At 35.3% G+C, this 20,121-nt stretch overlaps 1 protein-coding gene across 1 annotated transcript; it reads right to left on the bottom strand.

The window, feature by feature from the left end:
* Positions 1–226: 226 nt before the first annotated feature.
* Positions 227–11,525, bottom strand: LOC103026892 (60 kDa lysophospholipase). The gene is made up of 12 exons (XM_049476433.1): positions 11,486–11,525; positions 11,266–11,361; positions 10,931–11,069; positions 8,844–8,988; positions 7,489–7,614; positions 6,954–7,049; positions 6,665–6,791; positions 4,404–4,534; positions 3,354–3,533; positions 1,568–1,678; positions 477–524; positions 227–395 (listed from the first exon to the last, which is right to left on the bottom strand). The coding sequence occupies exons 2-12, from the start codon at positions 11,333–11,335 to the stop codon at positions 375–377; spliced, it is 1,194 nt and encodes a 397-aa protein (XP_049332390.1). The 5' UTR covers positions 11,336–11,361; positions 11,486–11,525; the 3' UTR covers positions 227–374.
* Positions 11,526–20,121: the final 8,596 nt, after the last annotated feature.

Genomic DNA, 20,121 nt, shown 5'->3' with positions numbered 1-20,121 from the left:
CTCCTGCTGTCTCTGAAGTGTGTGAAGGAGATACCTCATGTCCTTCCTACTGACCTCAGATTATATAACACACGCTGCTCTCCGTAGTCCACTACTTCCACACTACTATGTGCAGAGATGCACTAGAAACACAGCAGGGCACTGGGTCCTTACATCCATGGTTCAGAACTGCTGATCTTTAAAACTCTTTTTAACACAGTTTGAAAAAAGATCCTGAGACAGAGAATTAATGCAACAAATCAATTTATTATGTATCAGAACAAGCAGATTTAGGATATGATATCCATGATTCATCCCACAATCACACCTAAATATTTAATGCAGATTTGATCATCAGTGATTTAGACCTGCTGACTTTATATTAGTGGCTGTCTTCACTCAGGATTCACAATAAGCTGAAAAAGAGAGAGAAATGTTCTTAGCATCAATGAATTTACAGTTCTGATACTCCTCTACTGAACATGCTTCAAACGTACCTTCATTGGAGGAGCCCTGGACTCTCCATACACACTGTGTTCCAGTATCTGTGACACACAACATAACAAAGCTAAAGCTTCTGTGCTACAGTGTACTCCTGTGGATGAGACTGAATTTGACTAATTCCTCAGACTACCCTGGTGAAATACAAATATACTTAAATGTACTTAAAACATATTGAGAAATGTCTAATTATGCTGTAAACAGATTTATGTACTTACCTAAAATATAATAAAGGTACATTAATAATATGCTTCATCAAAAGTTTGAAAGTAAACTTTGATCATACTTTTTAAAAAGTACAATAGAGTACATTTCAAAAATAGACTACTATGAAGTACACTTTTAGATTAATGGAATTCAATATACTATAAATATATATATAAAATACCTATTTACAAATATACTTTTGTACATTTTTAGCAAAGTGTGTTAAAAACAACTGTTACAGTAGTTCACTTAAAGTACAATATATCATGTAACTTTTTAGAAAGTAAATTTAATTACTACTACTAATAAAATTTTTTAAAGTAAATTTGTAACACACTAAAAATTGTAGTTCAGTATATTAAAATATATTTTTATAGCCAACAAAGTATACTAGGGGTGTGCTACTTACAAAAGACAGGAACAAGAAGCATGTACATTTGTACTGAATTGTAAATAGATCACATTTATTTAACATCAATTCTTAGTACATTTCTAATATACCTGGTGTATGATAGTGATACAGTTGTAATACTCATTAAATGTATTATACTTTTACTGTAAGCATATTTAAAATATGGGGTTACATACATGAAGTAGTTTATGTATGTTTAAATGTTACTTACGTATATTTAAAATAGTTAAATTTTAGTACAGTTAAGTACACTTAGCACAATTTAAGTAAGACTTCTGTACTATTTTTATTCAATTAAAGTATAATAAGTACAAAAAAGTTGTTGCATTTTAGCACTCTTTAAATATACTGAATAATAATGTGGCTACAAGAACATTTTAGTACGCTATAGTATAATAATGCGTAGTAAAATTTAATATACTTTTTTCACCAGGGTAATTACGGAGTAATTACATTGATTTAACACACCTCACGTCTTTTCTGGTGATCGAGTTCTGAATTCAGCACCCAGACCATTTTGGTAGTTGCTGCTTCAGGAGTGATGTCATAGCCAGGAATAACGTTTGCTTTTTGTAGTATCTGGAATAAAAATGAAGCAAAAGCACAGTGATCACTGAGCAATTAACCACTAAACAGGTTAATGGCAGAGCAGTTTTCATATCGCTTATCTCTAAAAAAAGTCCAACATTTTTTTTTTATACTTTTACAGCCCTGTTTTCCTTAAAACATCTCCTAATCTCTCCTCCTTATCTGAGTTTAATAGAGTTTAATTTCTAGTTCTCTTCATATTAATCAACAATGGTTTGGTAAATTACTGGTAAATGTCAAGTCAAGAGTCAAGAGGCTTTTATTGTCATTACATCTGAGTACACAGTGTGATGAAATTACGTTCCTCCGGAACTATGGTGAAACATAGAACAACAAGCAATAGACAACATAAAGTGCAGGAGTGATGACAGTGCAACATAAAATTATAAAATTATAACACTAAATAACAATAAATACAATAAATACAAAGGACGAGACAATTTAAAGACAGGACAGTGCAGTACCGATACGGTATAATAAAGTGTATAGTGGGGATAAGGTGCAGAGATGTGTGACATACTGTGACATATAGAACATAATCACAGCTGTTACTGAGGTAGAGTTTACAGTTTTTAAGAGTGCAGCAAATATTGCTGAAGGGAATAAAGTCATGTCAGCCTCTGTGTGCTGACTGGGTGTGTGTGTGTGGGTGAAGTTCAGTTCTTTGTGTGTGTAAAGGGGGGGTGTACAGTTTAGTTTTGTGTGAGTGTGTTGGGTGAGTGGTGGGTGGGGTGGGGGTTCAGCTCTGTCTCTGTGCGTTGAGAAGTCTGACTGCCTGGTGGATGAAGCTGTTGCAGAGTCTAGTGGTAATGTGAGTGAGCTACTGACGGAACTGAACATAATATAACACATGCTGGCGAATTACAGAATTACATTTACTCACGTTACCGTAATTAAGTATATTTTATGAGTGATTTGTAATTTTTAAAGTAGCGTTTAAAATAGGTAACTTTACTTTTACTCAAGTACATTTTGAAGTAATTTACTTCACTACATTGGTAACTCCCCGTAACTGAGTACAAAAAAAAATGCTGGGAAAATAAGTGGTGTTTAACAGTTTAGATGATCTAACTCCCATTTAACTGAGAAAGGCACCAGCAAATACTGTTCAATTTAAGTAAACATGAGCCCTTGGTTCTAAGTGTCCTTTAGCTATGCACAAAAAAATTACATTCTCAGTTTATTTAGTTTTTATTTTAAACGTTTGTTGTTGCACACAAACAGAACCACTGTTCTGTCGAGTTATGCTACCCTTCTTGTGCTTCTTTACGGCACTGCGCATGCGCCGACCAACATTTCTTGGTATTTTTTCATGTTTTAAATGATGATTCCTGAAGTTTGTTATTGGAACAATTCTCATTGTGATGGGCAGTGCTGCACCACTGGCCACCAGCAGATCAGAGGGGAAATATAAGTGGAGTCGTGTCCCAAAACTCCAATTCCCAAAATCCACAGTGATGATCAGTGGCAAACAGCCACACCTGTGCAGCACTCTAAACCCAGTCAAACCACCTGTTCTCGTCGCACCTTTAAAAAGAGATCTTTTTAAAGATATTACATTACCTTACATTATACTTTTTTCAATAATTCAGCAAAAGGACAGTAATAAACCTAATAAAACCAAGAGCCTACATCATTTGCTTTGTATGACTATGATAAGACCTACCCCAGAGGAACCATAGATGGGTAAGACAGTGCCCCGGTACACCTGAGTACAGTTCAACATCAGAACCTTCCTCTTATCTGCATCCATCAGGAGCTTCAAGAGCCAATCACGTTCTGGAATATTTCCAGTGCCATAAGTTTCCAGGATGACTCCAGCAGCTCCATTCAGAACACAACAAACCTACAGAACACAAAAAAAAAGTAAAAATAGCAGGTAAATCAGGTATCAGGTAAATACATCTAAAGAACAACTGCACAACAAGAACAATGCAAGCTAGATCTACTAATGTAGTCTAGAGTGTACATACTGTATAATATTTTATCAAACACTGCAGAGTTTTTAACCTAATCTCTGTGTAGTGTTGACCTTCAAGATGGGGCTGCGCTGGATGGAGAAGATAAGTGAACATTTCTTTGTCTTTTTAAGCTGTTTTTAATCTGCAACTGCTTTTTTAATCTGAATGGCCGAATGGCTAGTGTTTAGCAGGTAATGCTAATACTGCTCCAGTAGTGCTAGCTGGGGTTAGCAGCAGACTACAGGCCAATAATACTCACCTTTGAACAGCTGAATTGCTATATTGCTAGCGCTTAGCGCTTCATGCTAATATTGTTGGAGAACTAAACTAAAATTATTGTATAATGCTGTACTGCAACAGAGTAGCTTTACTGCTCCTTGATACCTGACTGGTAGAATTCATACATAATGAGCACTGGATTATAGGGCACACTGATGATTTTTGGGAAAATTACAGTGTTTTAAGTGCGCCTTATAGTGAGAAAAATACAATAATAATTTATCACCTCATGATAATTCTTCTAATTGCTTTAACAAAACATTTTTAAGCATATTAAGAAGTGAATGTACTATTGGGAATGATTAAATAGTGTTTTCTAGGGTATAATGATGACCAAGTCTTTCAGGGAGTGGTCTAATATAAAGAATATTGATGTCCTAAATTTCTTTGTCTTTGGGAATCCCATGGCCTGTGATACGGACATAATATAAGCCCTGGACAGTACTGAAAAATGAAATAAAATAAACTTGACTTACATAATCTTCTGTTATCCCAGGGAAAAATCTCAGGATCTTCACCTGTGGGATGCCATCCAATGTGAACATTTTCTTCACAGTGCAGGTGGTTTTGGTGTCCACTTTTTTCAGTTCAATTTTTGAAGTAATCACTGAGAATAAAAATTAATTATTTTGGTTTTACATGTAAAGTGTGAATATAAGAAGCACTAGTAATATAAAAAGGAAGTTGATAAATCCTGCACTTAACAGCTGGAGTTATGCATCTATTATTCACCCAACTAACAACAACAAGCACAACCACAAAAATCTAATACTGGCTCAACTACACTTGGTTCATGGTACATTGTCCAAACTTCCAAGTATTCCGACCTACAGAGAAAATGAAAGAATACAGAGTACTCTTAAGAACAAATAAAATACTCATTAGTCTGGGCTCAATTCCTTTAACCAAACTGTTAAAAATAAAGTGTAAAAAAAATGTACTTTTCTGGCAGCAGCGGGCGCAGGAATACGTCTGTAAAAACAGAAAAATACTGTCACAACTGTTAACAACTATTACTATCATTTTACAAGAAACTGTCCTATAATTACATGACATTTTTCACTTATTTTAATTCTCAAAAACAGGTTTACTGCTTAAGAGCACTGTAAAGTGCTTGGACAGTGAAAAAATTTATGGAGCCTCAGTTTGAATATAAGTTTGGATATAACTGATATGAAACTACATTACTGCCCTCTAAACTGAACATCTAATTAACATAGCCACGCCCCATAGACAGCTGCATTACATGCCATTCATTTCAAAGGAGAGAAAGCCCTGCTCTAGGGAAAACGTTCGTAAGAGCTAAAAGGCGGAATATGGATTTACAGAACTACAGATTACAGTGAGGTTGATTAAAATTTAAAAACATTACAAAACTTATAATTGAGTTCTTCTGTTGATTCATTTGAATAAAAAAAAGTCACAGACATGCCCACCGACATGAGTTAAAAAAAAAGTGCCTGTGGACGTGTACCTTTATAAAAGAGACCACAACATCCATAAAAACACAATAAACACTCCTGCACCGCCACAATACACTCCAGCCAAAACTGGGGAATAAATGCTTGTGAACATAACAGTGTTTAAATAAATAATAATTTAGGGTAAAGCAGCCCAGAAACTTAATTAAACAGTGAAACTGAAGATTATATCTGTGTTCCATTTGCTTTTAAAATGTGTCATTTACAGCAAAATGTAAAAAATATAAAACTTTACTGGTCTATATCTTTATACCAGTGTGTTTTCACACTGTAACCCCATAAATTACCATTCAAACCACTTAAAAATAGTACAGTTGAGTTAAAAAACAGAGGACTTGTCATTTAAATATACAGATTTTGATTGTGCTTTTCCAGAAAATTCCAGGTATATTCTTTTTTACATAAAATACAGAATTGTTTACACAAAATACACAGCACACTACCTGAACACAATAAAACAGAATAATTGGCTATTTAACTTTGCGTGAGCAGAACACAGCAACCGCTACCATCTGGCTCGACACATTATTGGCTCGACAAGGATCCAGAAGCACAGTAAACTATGTTCGTTGTACCTCAACTGCCAAGTACTCAGACATTCACAGAGTACTGAGATACACCTTGTGGTGCACCCGGGACACATCTTCAGTGATGTAACCAGGGTCACGGGGTGTTTCGGGTCACCCAGGTGACCCAGCCGGGGGTCATCAGGCCCCAACTTGTGTCAGAGTAGGGCACTACGCCACGCCTCCCCCCTGCTCAGCCAGCGTTCAATTACAGTGTAGGAATAAAATAAAACCATTAAATGAATTGGTGTGCCCAAACTTTTGACTGGTACCGGATTTAGATGGATGGCAAGTTAAAAGTTCTTTATCAGTGCCGGACTTAATAGCAGGTGCTTACAGAGTCAGTCTCATTCTCATGTGTATCTGATCACTTCTGATCACTGAAAGCACATTCTTTGCCTCCCTCTGGTGGAGGAGTCTAACCACAGACTGAGGGACTGTTCCTCATCTCCTACCTGAGGCAAACTGAGTCAGATCACTCAAACTGATGGGCAGTTTTTTTATGATTATAATTATTATTTTTTCAATAAGCAGAGGAGGTTAGGCTGGTAACTGGACACCTGCCTGGAATCAACCTGTCCTGTTTCTTCACTTTCTAGGTATATAGAAAGGATTTGATGTCATAAGGCAACTGATTTTCTTTTCTTAATCGACCATTAACGTTAAACAGTAAAGCCAAGAAACACTTACACTTGATTGTGGTTTCCAGACTAGCCAGAGGATACACATCAGGACTGTCAAACACACTAAAAGAATCACAGTCAAACTTCTCCACTCGGTTCCCTTGAAACAGTTTGTTCATATCATAAAGCATCACCTGTGAAAGGAAAACAAATAGTCAAAACTATACCATATCTAATTATTAATTGTTGGTACATAAAGTATACATATGTATGTATTATTAGCAAATATTATGTATGAATTTTAACAAAAATGTAAAGAAAGGAAACAGAAAAATCGTAATTGTCCTTTAGCTTACCTGCTGCAGACTCGGTGTGTCACAAAAGTATGCCGCCATCAGCATCGAACCAACAAAATTATCCACACCATCAGTGCGAGGATGGAAGATGGGCATCTAGAGAGTTAGACAGCAGAAAAGAAAATCCTGATGTAAAACATATTTGTCTAAAAAAGGAAATTTTGCTTTATCCTTCAGTATATAGGATATATTTATTTTATGACACAAATAGAAATAGTCATGTCTAACTCTAAAGTTAAATACACAAAATGAAGCATACATGTGTAGCATTATGTAATTCACTATTTAATTATATATATATATATTTATGGAATTACTTTTAAAATAGAGCAGGTTTACTGACAGGTTGGTAGATAGGTATATATATAAATATATATATATATATATATATATATATATATATATATATATATATATTTTTTTTAATTAATAAAAAACAGGAATTATGTGTATACTTCTTGTACAAAATAATGTTTAAACTTATAAATAGACAAAAAACATTGCAAAAGGTGAATAATGGGCAGGTAAATCAGACCTGTGCTCCAGTAACAATCACAGGCTTCTTAATCTCCCCCAAAATGAAGGACAGAGCAGAGGAGGTGTAAGCCATTGTGTCTGTGCCGTGGATAACAACAAATCCATTATACGCTTCCATGTTGTTCTGTAAAGTGGAGAATAAAGAAATAATAAAAAAAGAGAGAGTGAGAGACATTTAAGCGTTTAGCTACAGTAAAGTGTTTGTAGGAGAAAAAGATGAACAATTCATTTGTGAGCCATTCCACTGAATATGTGCCATTTGCTTGTTGTAACTCTTCTAAATGAAACTTATTTTTTTTACAAGGGTTTACTGAGGATGTTTACAAAACTCATGTGACATTTAAAAATCATGTTTAATAGCAAGCCCACTTATTCCTTTGATTTTCTCTCAAGAAAACTGACTGCATGTTAAAATAATTAAAAACAATCTGTGTATATAGTGCACAATGTATTTTTCTAAAATATGCAAAGCCATTTTTATATTTTCATGAAGTCCCAAACCTGAAATTGATACATTTTATTTTCATGTAATTCATTAAACAAATGGATAAATGAAGATCCGAACAGAATTGGAAAAAATAAAACTAATATTCACATTAATAATAAAAAAAAAAACAGGGGACAATACTCAATCCTGTTACTGGAACTCTCTCCTGTTACTGGCTCTAATTCCTGTTACTTTTTATGTTATCAGTAACAGGACTGAGTTTTTAGCATAGAATTAGCAAAATTTGTATAAAAATAAATAAATCAGATTTAAGAATTAATTTAGGTAACAGGGCAGCGTTGAGGGCAGCGTTGAGCTCCTCAGTCATCGTTACAATAAGATCAAATATAGAGAAAAAATAACGAGGGAACTTAATTTTGGTCTCCCCATGATCTTCAGAAAAAACAGCTGATGTAACTTCCTGTTGTAGATGTGACTTCCTGCTGTAGATGTGACTTGTAGAATGTTCCAGATGGGGTAATGTGTAATGATAACAGGACTGAATGAAACCCAGGGACATAACTAAAAGTGTATTTTGACTTAAATCCTAGATGGGGTTTGGAGTTACACAACAATGCAAAAAATTACATCTCTGAAGGATTTTAATAATTATATTTCATGGTATATTTTATAGTTAGAAAGTGGGGGACAGGTGACAAATGATATATTTTAGTATATATTTTATAGTGTTATAAGTAGTTTTTATTAATGTTTTTAATTACATATCTTACTTTTGCAATCACATCTATGTACAAGGCACTATTCTTAATAATAAAATGTATTTTAAAGTTTTAAAGTTTTGTGTGCACATTTATACATGTTATTTCCTGGGGATAGAAAAAGCACCGATTTGGCGGAATATTTACCTGAATCTTTTCAGCCATGTCACTCCAGTCTTTAGGGGTCACATTTGAGGAGTCAATCGGCGTCGGCATGCTTTCAAACTTATAAAGGATTTTGTACTGTTTTCCTTCTGGGGGAGGTGTGGGGTAATCATCAGCCAACTGGTGACTGAAAAACAGTGAAGAAAATAAATGTGCACATTTCAGAAACCTGAAATACGATAAAGTAAAAACACTTTACACACACACCTGAACGTTTGTACATTACTATAAAAAAGCAGCTCTAGTTCTATTCTGGGTAATCCATCCATCCATCCATCCATCTCTCTGCTGCAGTCACCAGTGACAGTACAGGTCTATTGACACTTCGCTGTGACATATCTGTCGGCTCGGCATGTGTGGGCGTGTCCATGATGTTTTTTATTCAAATGAAGCAACAGATGTAGTCAATCATGAATTTAAGATTTGTAATCTTTAATCAACCTTACTGTAATCTATAGTTCTATAAATCAACCACAGAAAAGAAGCTAAACATGGCGGAATAAGGATTTACAGAATTAAACATTACAGTCAGGTTGATACATTTTTTCCCTCTTAAACTTATAATTGACTACAACAGTAGTTTTATTTGAATTTGAATGTCATGGACACGCCCACACGCACTGAGCTAAGATATCCGGCACGGCGATATGCATTGAAGAAAAGTGCCAATGGACATGTACAGTGAGACCACTTTGTTATATTTTAGACCTGTGTAATATATTAATATAAAATCAAATCAAATTTATTTGCATAGCGCTTTTTACAACTGGTGTTGGCACAAAGCAGCTTTACAGACACATGATTGCAGGACAAGGAATAAGGCAAAAACATTAAACATAGAAAATACAGAATACAGAACCCCCAGAGAGCGTGGAGGCAAGGAAAAACTCCCTCAGAGCTGCAGGAGGAGGAAGAAACCTTGGGAGGACCAAGACTCACATTTAAGGGGGACCATCCTACCACTGGTCAAACGGCTTTTAAATTAAAATGTAAAAAGTCTTTTATACATCCACATAGGTTTTATATATTCCGAAGTATAATAGCGCCACTAATGGCTTGGATATAATCTGTAGTGGAGAGTAAGATGGATGATGAGGAGCTGATCTGTGGTACCATTTGATAGTTTGGACACGCCTTATTTTCCTACATAGTAAATGAATACTGAAGTGGTTCAGACTATGATTCTACATTAGGAATCACGTAGTAACTTAAAAGTGTTAAACTAACCAGTTCTTGCTATGATCTGGATTAGAACATTACTCAAATAGAGCTATTCACTCTATACCAACTCTACCTCTTCACTTCTTTACAACTGATGCTCTCAAACACACTAAGAGACAAGAAATTCAAATAATTAACTCTTGATGAGTTCAGCACAGCTGTTAACTGAAACCCTGAATTCCAGGTGACTTCACCTCATAAAGCTTACTGAGAAAATCCAGCAGAGATGTGCAAAACTGTCATCTAAACCAGAGGTGCTACTTTTAAGAATCTGAAGTATAAAACATATTCTGTTTTTGTTTACTAAATAATTCCATATGTTTTGTAGTATTAATCTACAATGCAGATCATTTTAAAATAAAATGAAAAGGCACTGAATTTAAGATGTGTCCAAACTTTTGGCTGGTACTGTATATACACCACAACACCTTCAGTTACACAGTACAACACTGCACTAAACACACACTTACCTCGATGACATGTTTATAGAGCCCCAGCCACCCTGTTCACTATAGCGATTATTTCTTAGATATTTTATACTCTAGTATATTATATTATACTCTATATTTTATATATCTATATTGGCTTCCTGTAAGCCACTGCAATTCACTAAATACACAATTCTTTCAGTGCAACGTCTCAGATTCTATTTCATATTCAGTTCTATATACACTTTATATTTTTAACATTTTGTCCTCTTTAATTCAACAACATTAAAAACCTCAAAAACGTTTTAAACACAATTTTCCGTTCTTTATTACATTAAACATATATTAATAAAACAAGATGTACGCTTTAGTATATATTCAGCATAAAAACAGCTAGAATGTGCAGAAGTGTGAACTCACTATAGTATGTTGAAGCCGTTTGGGGTGCGGATGCGTTTTATGACATCTTCCTCAGTTTCTTCAGGTTTCCTCTCATAAAGGACAGTGTGATGTATGAAGAACCTTTCGATTGTTTCCAGAGGCTGTGGAACAAGTTTACCTGTATATGAAAAAGATCAAATGTATTTTTTTATTATTTTGAATTCATATGAGAAAATATTTTTTATGAACACTCTCAAACATATCCAAATGTGTACACACACACACACTATGACCTGTGCAAAAACAAAGACACATATTCCAAGAAACTCCAAAGAAAATGAAAAATGCAGTGCATTAATAATCTGCAAACTTACCATCCTTGTCTTTTTTCATGCCAAATGTTCCTCCGGTGTAGAGCACATACACCTTTCTTTCTAAAGCCATGACTGCACTGCACAGTTAATTTAAATCTAATAATAACAATAGTAACAACATTAACAATGAAACTTTGTAGTAAAGAAATTAAATTGATTAAGACGTTGAAAAGAAAGTTAAAGGCTTAAATAAGAGAGAAATATGAAGTATTTTACTTACCCAATGCCTGTGATGTAGGTTTATCACAGAATAAAGTGGTGCTTTAGATACAGTCAGAGTGTTAATAAGGAGTGATTTGGCTCCTCCTACTAAAAAAAGTCTCATGTTTCCTCATACACTACAATGACACTACAGTGACAAGACCAAACTGAAGCCGGAAGGGTTCTAGGGACGGATCAGTTTGTGATCACAGTAAAAGATCACAGAAAGAGATCACAGAAAGAGATCACAGTAAGAGGTCACAATAAGAGAGCACTGAAAGAGATCACCAAAAAGAGATAACAGAAATAGATCACAGTAAGGAGCACAGAAAGAAATCACAGTAAGAGGTCACAATAGGCATCACATAAAGAGATCACAATAATAGATCACAGAAAGAGATCACAGTATGAGATCACAGAAAGAGATCACAGTATGAGATCACAGAAAGAGATCACATAAATAGATCACATAAATATATCACTGTAAGAAATCACAGTAAGAGATCACAGAAACAGCAAGAGCTCAGAGTAAAAGTTCAGTGTAAGACCTTAGAGTAAGAGTTCAGAATAAGATCTTAGAGTAAGAGTTCCGTGGAAGAATTCAGAGTAAGAGTTCAGAGAAAGAGCTCAGAATAAGAGCTAAGAGTAAGAGCTCAGAGTAAGAGCTAAGAGTAAGAGGTCAGTGTAAGAGTTCAAAGAAAGGGCTCAGAGTTACGAAAGAAATTGAGTCAAATTTCTGTTTTATGATTAAGTGTATGGGAAAAGCATTTGCCCATGAAAAAGATAATTCATCTATAGATCAACTCAATATGATCTTTTTACCAAACTGAAACCTTTAAGTTACAGACAACTTAGTACATAAACAGACTGTAATCTCAGTGAACATCTTTGTAATTACTCACTCTATCAGTTTAATTTGTCCTCTATTTAAATTATTTTTAATTAGCACCATTTACTCACTCCTGCTTATCTTCAGCATATGTTCCTGTCAATTTTAAAACAGTATGATAATGTTTTGCACCTTATGTCATTTTGATGACAGATATTATTTTAAATCAGAATCTTTTTGCTTTTTCAATATGTATTTGTTGTTCAGTGTGATTTCTCTTGAACATGTGGAAAACAATGTATGCCCTGGAATGATGTGATCATTATTTTTTTCTTCCAAAGAAAAGAAGACTCTTTACACACTTCCTTTTTCATACGAGGTTTAGCAAAACAACAGTTCCTATTTAGCAGAATATATATATATATATATATATATATATATATATATATATATATATATAGCAGAAACTGGATTCTTTTACTGTGTTTTTCAGTTGCCAAGACCCCAATACTGGCACAATTTTATTTCATTTCACACAGCCATTCTATTTTCTGGCTACACTTAACTAAAAGCACATTTTCTACCTTTTAAGAATGATAGAAGTCAGAAAGAGTGATAGAAGTCAGTCTCCAAACACAAGCAGCTACAAAAAAACACCAGAAATAGAAGCTTGATTTGTCGCTAGTCGTCTTTAACAAATAAAATGCCGCTAAGAGGATTAGGAAAGTCACTGGTTGAACTCAGAACAGAATGAAAGTAAAATTCTCTTTACACCAAAAGATCACTGATGCGCTCATTTCGCCGTCAATCAAAAAGCAATTCAGCCTCAGACAGATCATCCAACCATCATGCAGAAGCTGAGCGTCCGGACAAGCCGAGGCCAGCCCAGTGCCCCATAGACCCCCAGAGACGCTGAGCGTCTGACTGGCGGGACAAAGCCCAGCCTTTATCCAATGACTCGTCTTGTTTCACTGCGTGCTTTACTCCGCTATTGAACTCTGTGGACGCTCAGCGTCCGCACTGTTTAAAGCAGCAGCGAGAGGCGGCGGGAATGAGTGAGAGAAAAGCCGCGTTGCTACCAGTGATAAGAAGCTGATTCTGAACAAAGGTTCAGCGCATTGTAGCGCATATTTAATCAGTGACATGTACACACAACAGTATATATTTCATATCTTATTTTTTACATTTTAGGGGAAGCTGAGCTTCCCTTGCAGTCTTAGAGCAATCACATTTGGCTCAGAATAAGAGCTCAGAGTAAGAGGTCAGAGTAAGAGCTCAGTGTAAGAGCTTAGAGTAGGAGTTCAGAGTAAGAATAGGAATTCAGAATTGGAGGTGGTCTGTGGATTGTCCTTGACTGTTGTCACCATTCTTCTTCTCTGCCTTTCTGATTTCTTTCTTGGCCTGCCACTTCTGGGCTTAACAAGAACTGTGGTCTTCTATTTCCTTACTATGTTCCTCACAGTGGAAACTGACAGGTTAAATCTCTGAAACAACTTTTTGTATCCTTCCCCTGAACAACTATGTTGAACAATCTTTGTTTTAAGATTATTTGAGAGTTGTTCTGATGAGCCCATGATGTCACTCTTCAGAGGAGATTCAAATAGGAGAACAACTTGCAATTGGCCACCTTAAATACCTTTTCTCATGATTGGATACACCTGGCTATGAAGTTCAAAGCTCAATGAGGTTATCAAACCAATTTTGTGCTTCAGTAATTCAGTAAAAAAGTAGTTACAAATCAATAAAATGATAAGGGTGCCCATACTTTTGCACCGGTCAAATTTTGGTTTCATGTATATTGCACATTTTCTGTTCAATCCTGAAATATTACTCCATCAGTTATTATTAAATATTGTCCATCAGTTATTAGATATATCAAACTGAAATGGCTGTTGCAAACACCCAAATATTTAGAACTAAAAATGAATAAGATTAATATGGGTGCCCAAACTTTTTCATATGACTGTATACAGCTTGGCCTGGTGCTAGTACTTTTATGCTAGTCCTGTGATGATATAACGCTGACATAGTCCTGTGGCGATCCGTGTAGAGGATAGCTCAGGCATTCACGACGCTTCTTCCCACGGTGCATTGCTAAAGAACACATCAGATGCGATGTTGATGAGAATTTATGGCAAAACTGACTGAAGCGGATAGATGGCCAGGAAGATGACCAAGAGAGAGATGGGAGTATTCAAATTTTTACTGTATTGCATTTGTGATGCTTGACTGTTTTTTTTTACATACTGTAATGCATTTTGTTTTGTTTTTGCAGGTTTTTGTATTTTATATACATAATATATTTGATACATTTTCCTTAGTATTTTTTTCTTTTCTACCTACAGTAATGTGTAAAGATGTACTTGTAAATAAAAATAGTTAAAATTTCCTCAGCAGAATGAGTGCAGTGTGTGTGGTGTGAAAATTGTATTCCTTTAGCTAGACTTCTGCCATAAAGACAAAACATCTAAGCATTTTGACTTGCAGTACACAATGCCAAAGGGACAATGCAGTTTGGGGGCACTGATGATTTGTGTGAGAAAAGAAATTAGTTTTGACACAAACTGTTTTTGGAGTGATATGAGCATATGATGAGGATCCATGTAGTTATGATGCACCGTCCAGTTTATTTTGACAGGAGGACGAAATGAATGAAAATGTGCCAAAGCAATTGAGAAGGATCTATGCTATTTTTATGGTACTGACTATTTATATGGGAGAGGGACTTCATTTTGAAGCAAGAATGAACGTTTTGGGAGACATATGACATTTTGACTACCTAATATAGCAGTAAAGCTCTTGATGGCCCGTTTGTGTTGTACAGTATCATTATTGATCTTGGAAATAATATGGGACCTTTCAGCACCTCTACCTCAACCAAGCGTTCCATGGCTTGGGAACATTTTGAGAAATAGCGAGAAATAGGTTAAGTACTAAATATATTTAAAAATCTTATGTTCATTATATTAACTGTATAGTGTGTTATTCTAATGAAGTTATTCATATTTTAAAGGAGCATTGTCAGCTCTGTTCCCAGGAGTTGGCATTTAATAATAACACCTTCTCAATGCTGAGACGAGAGCACCTCAGCACCGCATTCCTCCAGTGACAATCTGGGGACTCAGTTTATAACTGTTAAAATTTTCATTTATTTTAACATGAATTCAATGTAAAAAATTGCAACAGTTTTATTAAACATTTGTGAATCATTAAATAAACATGTCACCTTTATGATTTTTTTGTGAAAAAAAAAAATTGCCTAATATACATCTGCATGAGATATTCAGACATTTTAAATCTACATTCAAAGGTTTTTCTTTTGTCTTTTGTATTGAACACAATATGTACGAATCTATTTGTAAAGTTCAAAGCATTCACGCTGTGTTCATGTTTCACCACACACAATCGTTCAAATGCCAGGGTCATATACTGGCATAAAATGTCTAATGATATAAAAAAAAACATTATATCATGACAACAACCAAGTATTTATTGCATCACATTAAGTATAACAGAGCAGCAGATCAAAAGAGATATTGAGTGAGCAGTAAATCTCACAGGGTTCATTTGCTTCGTGGTAAAGTGCAGGCTGTAATAATTTATTTCAGCCACCAGATGTCACTCTTTCTGAGGCTTCAATGCCTCGAATCTTTTTCTGCACAATCAGGAGGAAGCTTCAAAAGCTTCAGTGAGGTTTCATCCGCCCATCACTAGTGATTAGTTTGCTTTAGATTAATTTTAAGCAGTATGAGGAATGTGAGTCTTAGCGGGACACGGTAAAACGCAGAACATATGGGATGTTGCCTAAACGACTAGCATTTTCAGCAACTGGCGACTGCCTATTTGAGTACTCGGAAAAAAGACTCACCACTAAACTGGAATATTATTTCTTTTTTCAGAATGGACGCCGCTGATATCCACAATAAAACTGAAACTGTGTAAACTGTTTATAGACTTCTGAGCTGAAAGCTCATCCCATGAAGCTCAATTGTCTTTTTCTGCGTTTTTTTCTTAAAGCTAATTAGTTGCATACTGCCACCTATCGTTCAATTACTGAGGAGGGAGCCATCCAGCGTGTTTTTGGATTACAAAATAGTCTAGGACCAGTTTCCCAAATGTTTTGTAGACAAGTCTGAGATGGTTGAACAAGCTTCACACTGAGCTCTCTCTCCATGTTTAAATGTTCTTAATGCTAAGAGGGAAACAGGACCCAGACCTTTACCACTATTTCTACTCTGGAATGTGTTGTTGTTTGTTATTTTTATTTTTTTTGCAAACTGTTATTAATAAAAATCAAATGTAATTATGTCTGATCATCTTTACATTTTTCTACATTTCACCCAAACTAATTGGAATTAAACATACACCCAAGCATTATGTCTACACAAATAAAGACTGATACAATCCTACTTTTGTTATTATTTTTTTTCCTTTTAGGTGTTTTGTTGTATTCATTCTTTTTTTCTCTCACAATTTGCATAATTTAGGGCTTTTTATGTGTATTTAGTTTTTTAATGACATTAATGACATTTTAATGACATTGGTCGGTCATTTAGCTGCTGGGTATTTTTGTGATAATGATATTCTTGGTGACAATAAATGAAATATTTTAAAGAATTTAAAGAATAAACTTTTGAAACAAAATAAATACTGTAGTTTTATATAGCATAACAGTTTAAAACATTTAGTAGAAACGAAAAATGTGTAGATGTGTAGATTTTGAAAATAGCAGTAAATTACACAGTTTCTGATGGAAACTATGGATAGAAATTGATCAGCAAGAGCAGGCAGGTGCAGTTGGTGGGTGGGGGGTGATGAAATTATATTATGTCAAAACGATTAAATTTTTTTCTTTTTTCAAACCTACCTGGCCTGCTCAATATTTAAATTGTAGTATTTATTGTTATAGATATAGATTAATGTAGGTTTTTTCGGTTGTATAACAATAATAATAATAATAATAATACAGTATTGGTGATAAAAAAAGCTTGCTTGTTTACAGTTTTTAAAACAACAAAGAACAGTTTGAGAGAATTTAGAGAGAAATAGTAAGTAAGTAAAAATATGAAATACAAAAGGAATTCTAGTGATTACAGAGACTAAATTACACACAGCTGGACTCTATCAACTAATTAAGTGACTTCTGAGGACAATTGATTGCACTGGATTTTATTTAGGGGGTTCAGAGTAAAGGGGGATGAATATTTTTGCATTTCACATTTAGATTTTTATTTGATTGAAAACAATGTATCATTTTCTTTCAACTTAACAATTATGTGCTACTCTGAGTTGGTTTGTCACTTAAAATCTCAATCAAATATATTTAAGTTTGTGGTTGCGAAGTGACAAAAGGGGGTATGAATAATTTTGCAAGCTACTGTACATACTGTGCATTCTTCCACTTAAGAAATATAGCTAAAATGCGCAGTATACTCTCTCTGGAAGATGCTGAGAAGCTGGTACATGCATTCATAACCTCCAGGCTGGACTACTGCAACGCGTTGTTGGCTGGAAGTCCACATAAATTACTCCATAAACTCCAGCTAGTTCAGAATGCAGCCGCAAGAGTGCTTACCAGAGCTAGAAAGTTCGATCACATTACACCTATTCTTTCATCCCTACATTGGCTACCTGTTAGATTTCGTATAGATTATAAAATACTTCTCCTGACGTATAAATCCCTCAATGGTCTGGCCCCGCATTATCTACAGGAACTCCTTACTCCTTACAATCCGCCGCGTTCACTCCGCTCCCAAGACGCTGGCCTGTTATTTGTCCCGCGTATTAGAAAAAACTATGCAGGAGGAAGAGCGTTCTTTTATAAAGCTCCCCAACTTTGGAATAGCCTCCCTATTAATATACGGGACTCAGACACACTCTCAATCTTTAAATCTAGACTCAAAACATTTCTATTTGCTCAAGCTTTTGAGTAATGTCTCATTACAATTTTCTTCCTCTTACAGCTTATCCAGCAAATATAAACCCTGTCCTAATCATCTGCTTTCTCTTTCTCTCCCCATGTCCTGAGCTGCTGCTACCAGTGCCCATCCCACTCCAGCAGAGTTTTATAAAACCATTCTAACCCCTTTCTCTTCCCTCCCCTCTCTGTTCTCTCTCTCTATCTTTCTCACATGTGCTGAGACGCCTGGCCGGCCGGTCTTCCTGGATGTGTCCGTCTGTGGTTCCAGCTTTCAGGAATCAGCCCTGTCCTTCTACTCATCAGAATTATTTCACAACCCTTCTAACTTCTGCTTTTTTTTCTCTTCCTTTCCTTTCTGTTTTCTCTATCTATCTCTTTTACATGTATGGAGATGCCCTGTTCCTGATGTTCCCAGCCTGGCTCTCCACTGCCCGCTGTGTTGTTCTCCGGCTCTGCAACCCTGCACTGATTACCATTAACACACTCAGTATCTGTTTCTGTATTAGCCATAGCTCTATAGTTTGTGCCCATCACATTCTTATATTCATAAATAAGTAGCTGTTATATTACCCATAGTTCACATTAATTCTCTGTACTGTTTTTGTTCTGTTATTTGTTTGTTGTTTGTTTGTACTGAGCGGGTCAACCCGAGTAGGATGGGTTCCTCGGACTGAGTCTTGGTTCCTTCCAAGGTTTCTTCCTCTTAAAGGGAGTTTTTCCTTGCCACTGTGTCACCATAAAATTGGCATCTCTGTGGTGCTGCTCATAAGAGGCGTGGACCTGTTTTTCCTGTAAAGCGGCTTTGTGACAACCTTTGTTGTAAAAAGCGCTATATAAATAAAATTGAATTGAATTGAAAGTACTGTACTGTAAACCACTCTGGCTTCACGTTATGTCACTAATAGCACCTTAGGATTAAGAACATCTTAACATGGAGAGAGAGTGCCCAGTGTGAAGCTTCCTGAACCATCTATGAATTGTCTTAGTGTTAAGAACCTCTTGGGAAACCCAGCCTTGCTCCCTTGGATTTTTGTTCTTCTCTGCTATAATGACATCGTAGGTAGCATATACTGCGCACCACTGTGAAAGTGTAAAACTCTTTCATGGTTGCTGGAAGTTATCCATTTTAGTCATTGTTTTGTAAATCGTAGAATGAATGTACAGCTATTGTATTGTTGAGGGTGATGTTTTAGTAATTTTTGTGAGAAGTAGTACATTTCCTGAAAAGGTGCAGGAGTGTCAATGTTTATTCAAAATTGACTATAGGGTTTCGATGCAGCAACATATTTTTCCACTACACAAATGAATAGTTATCCAATAACACCATGTAATCCTTGCACAATACATTCCATGTTTCAATAAAGTAAGTATCAAATTATATTAATGTATCATTTTGGAGTAAATGGGTACCAAACTAAACAAAAAGTCTATTCAGTTTTATAGGACTGCAACTGAATAGACTTTTTTATTTGGTATCCCATTACTTCAAAATGATACAGTAATATCACTTAAAACATATACCTTGAAAACATAAGAATTTGTACTTCATTTGACTTCCCAGTGGATCTATGCAGTTAGATGCATCACATGCCACAGTTAGTATGCACTTGCAAAGTGTATTAACATACTCTATAAACATATGTACAAATGTACAGTTTGCCAAAAATAGAATAATTCATTTCGAAAACCCCTTTTCTAATAAAAAATAAACCAATAAAAACAAATGTCACTGTGGAATATAGTCTTTCTCTTTCCACGTGAAAATTACTTTAGAGCATGGTTACAAAGCCTACCGTATAACTATTAATGGCAAAGTAATTAGGGTGCAAATACGAATATAAAAGATGTTAAACCACAATATACAATTAAAACACCCAACAATGTTTTAATTTTTGTGGAGGTTTTA

The sequence above is a fragment of the Astyanax mexicanus genome, chromosome 3 (genome assembly GCF_023375975.1).
Source record: "Astyanax mexicanus isolate ESR-SI-001 chromosome 3, AstMex3_surface, whole genome shotgun sequence".
NCBI lineage: Eukaryota > Metazoa > Chordata > Actinopteri > Characiformes > Acestrorhamphidae > Astyanax > Astyanax mexicanus.
This window is presented reverse-complemented; position numbering and strand designations above follow the sequence as displayed.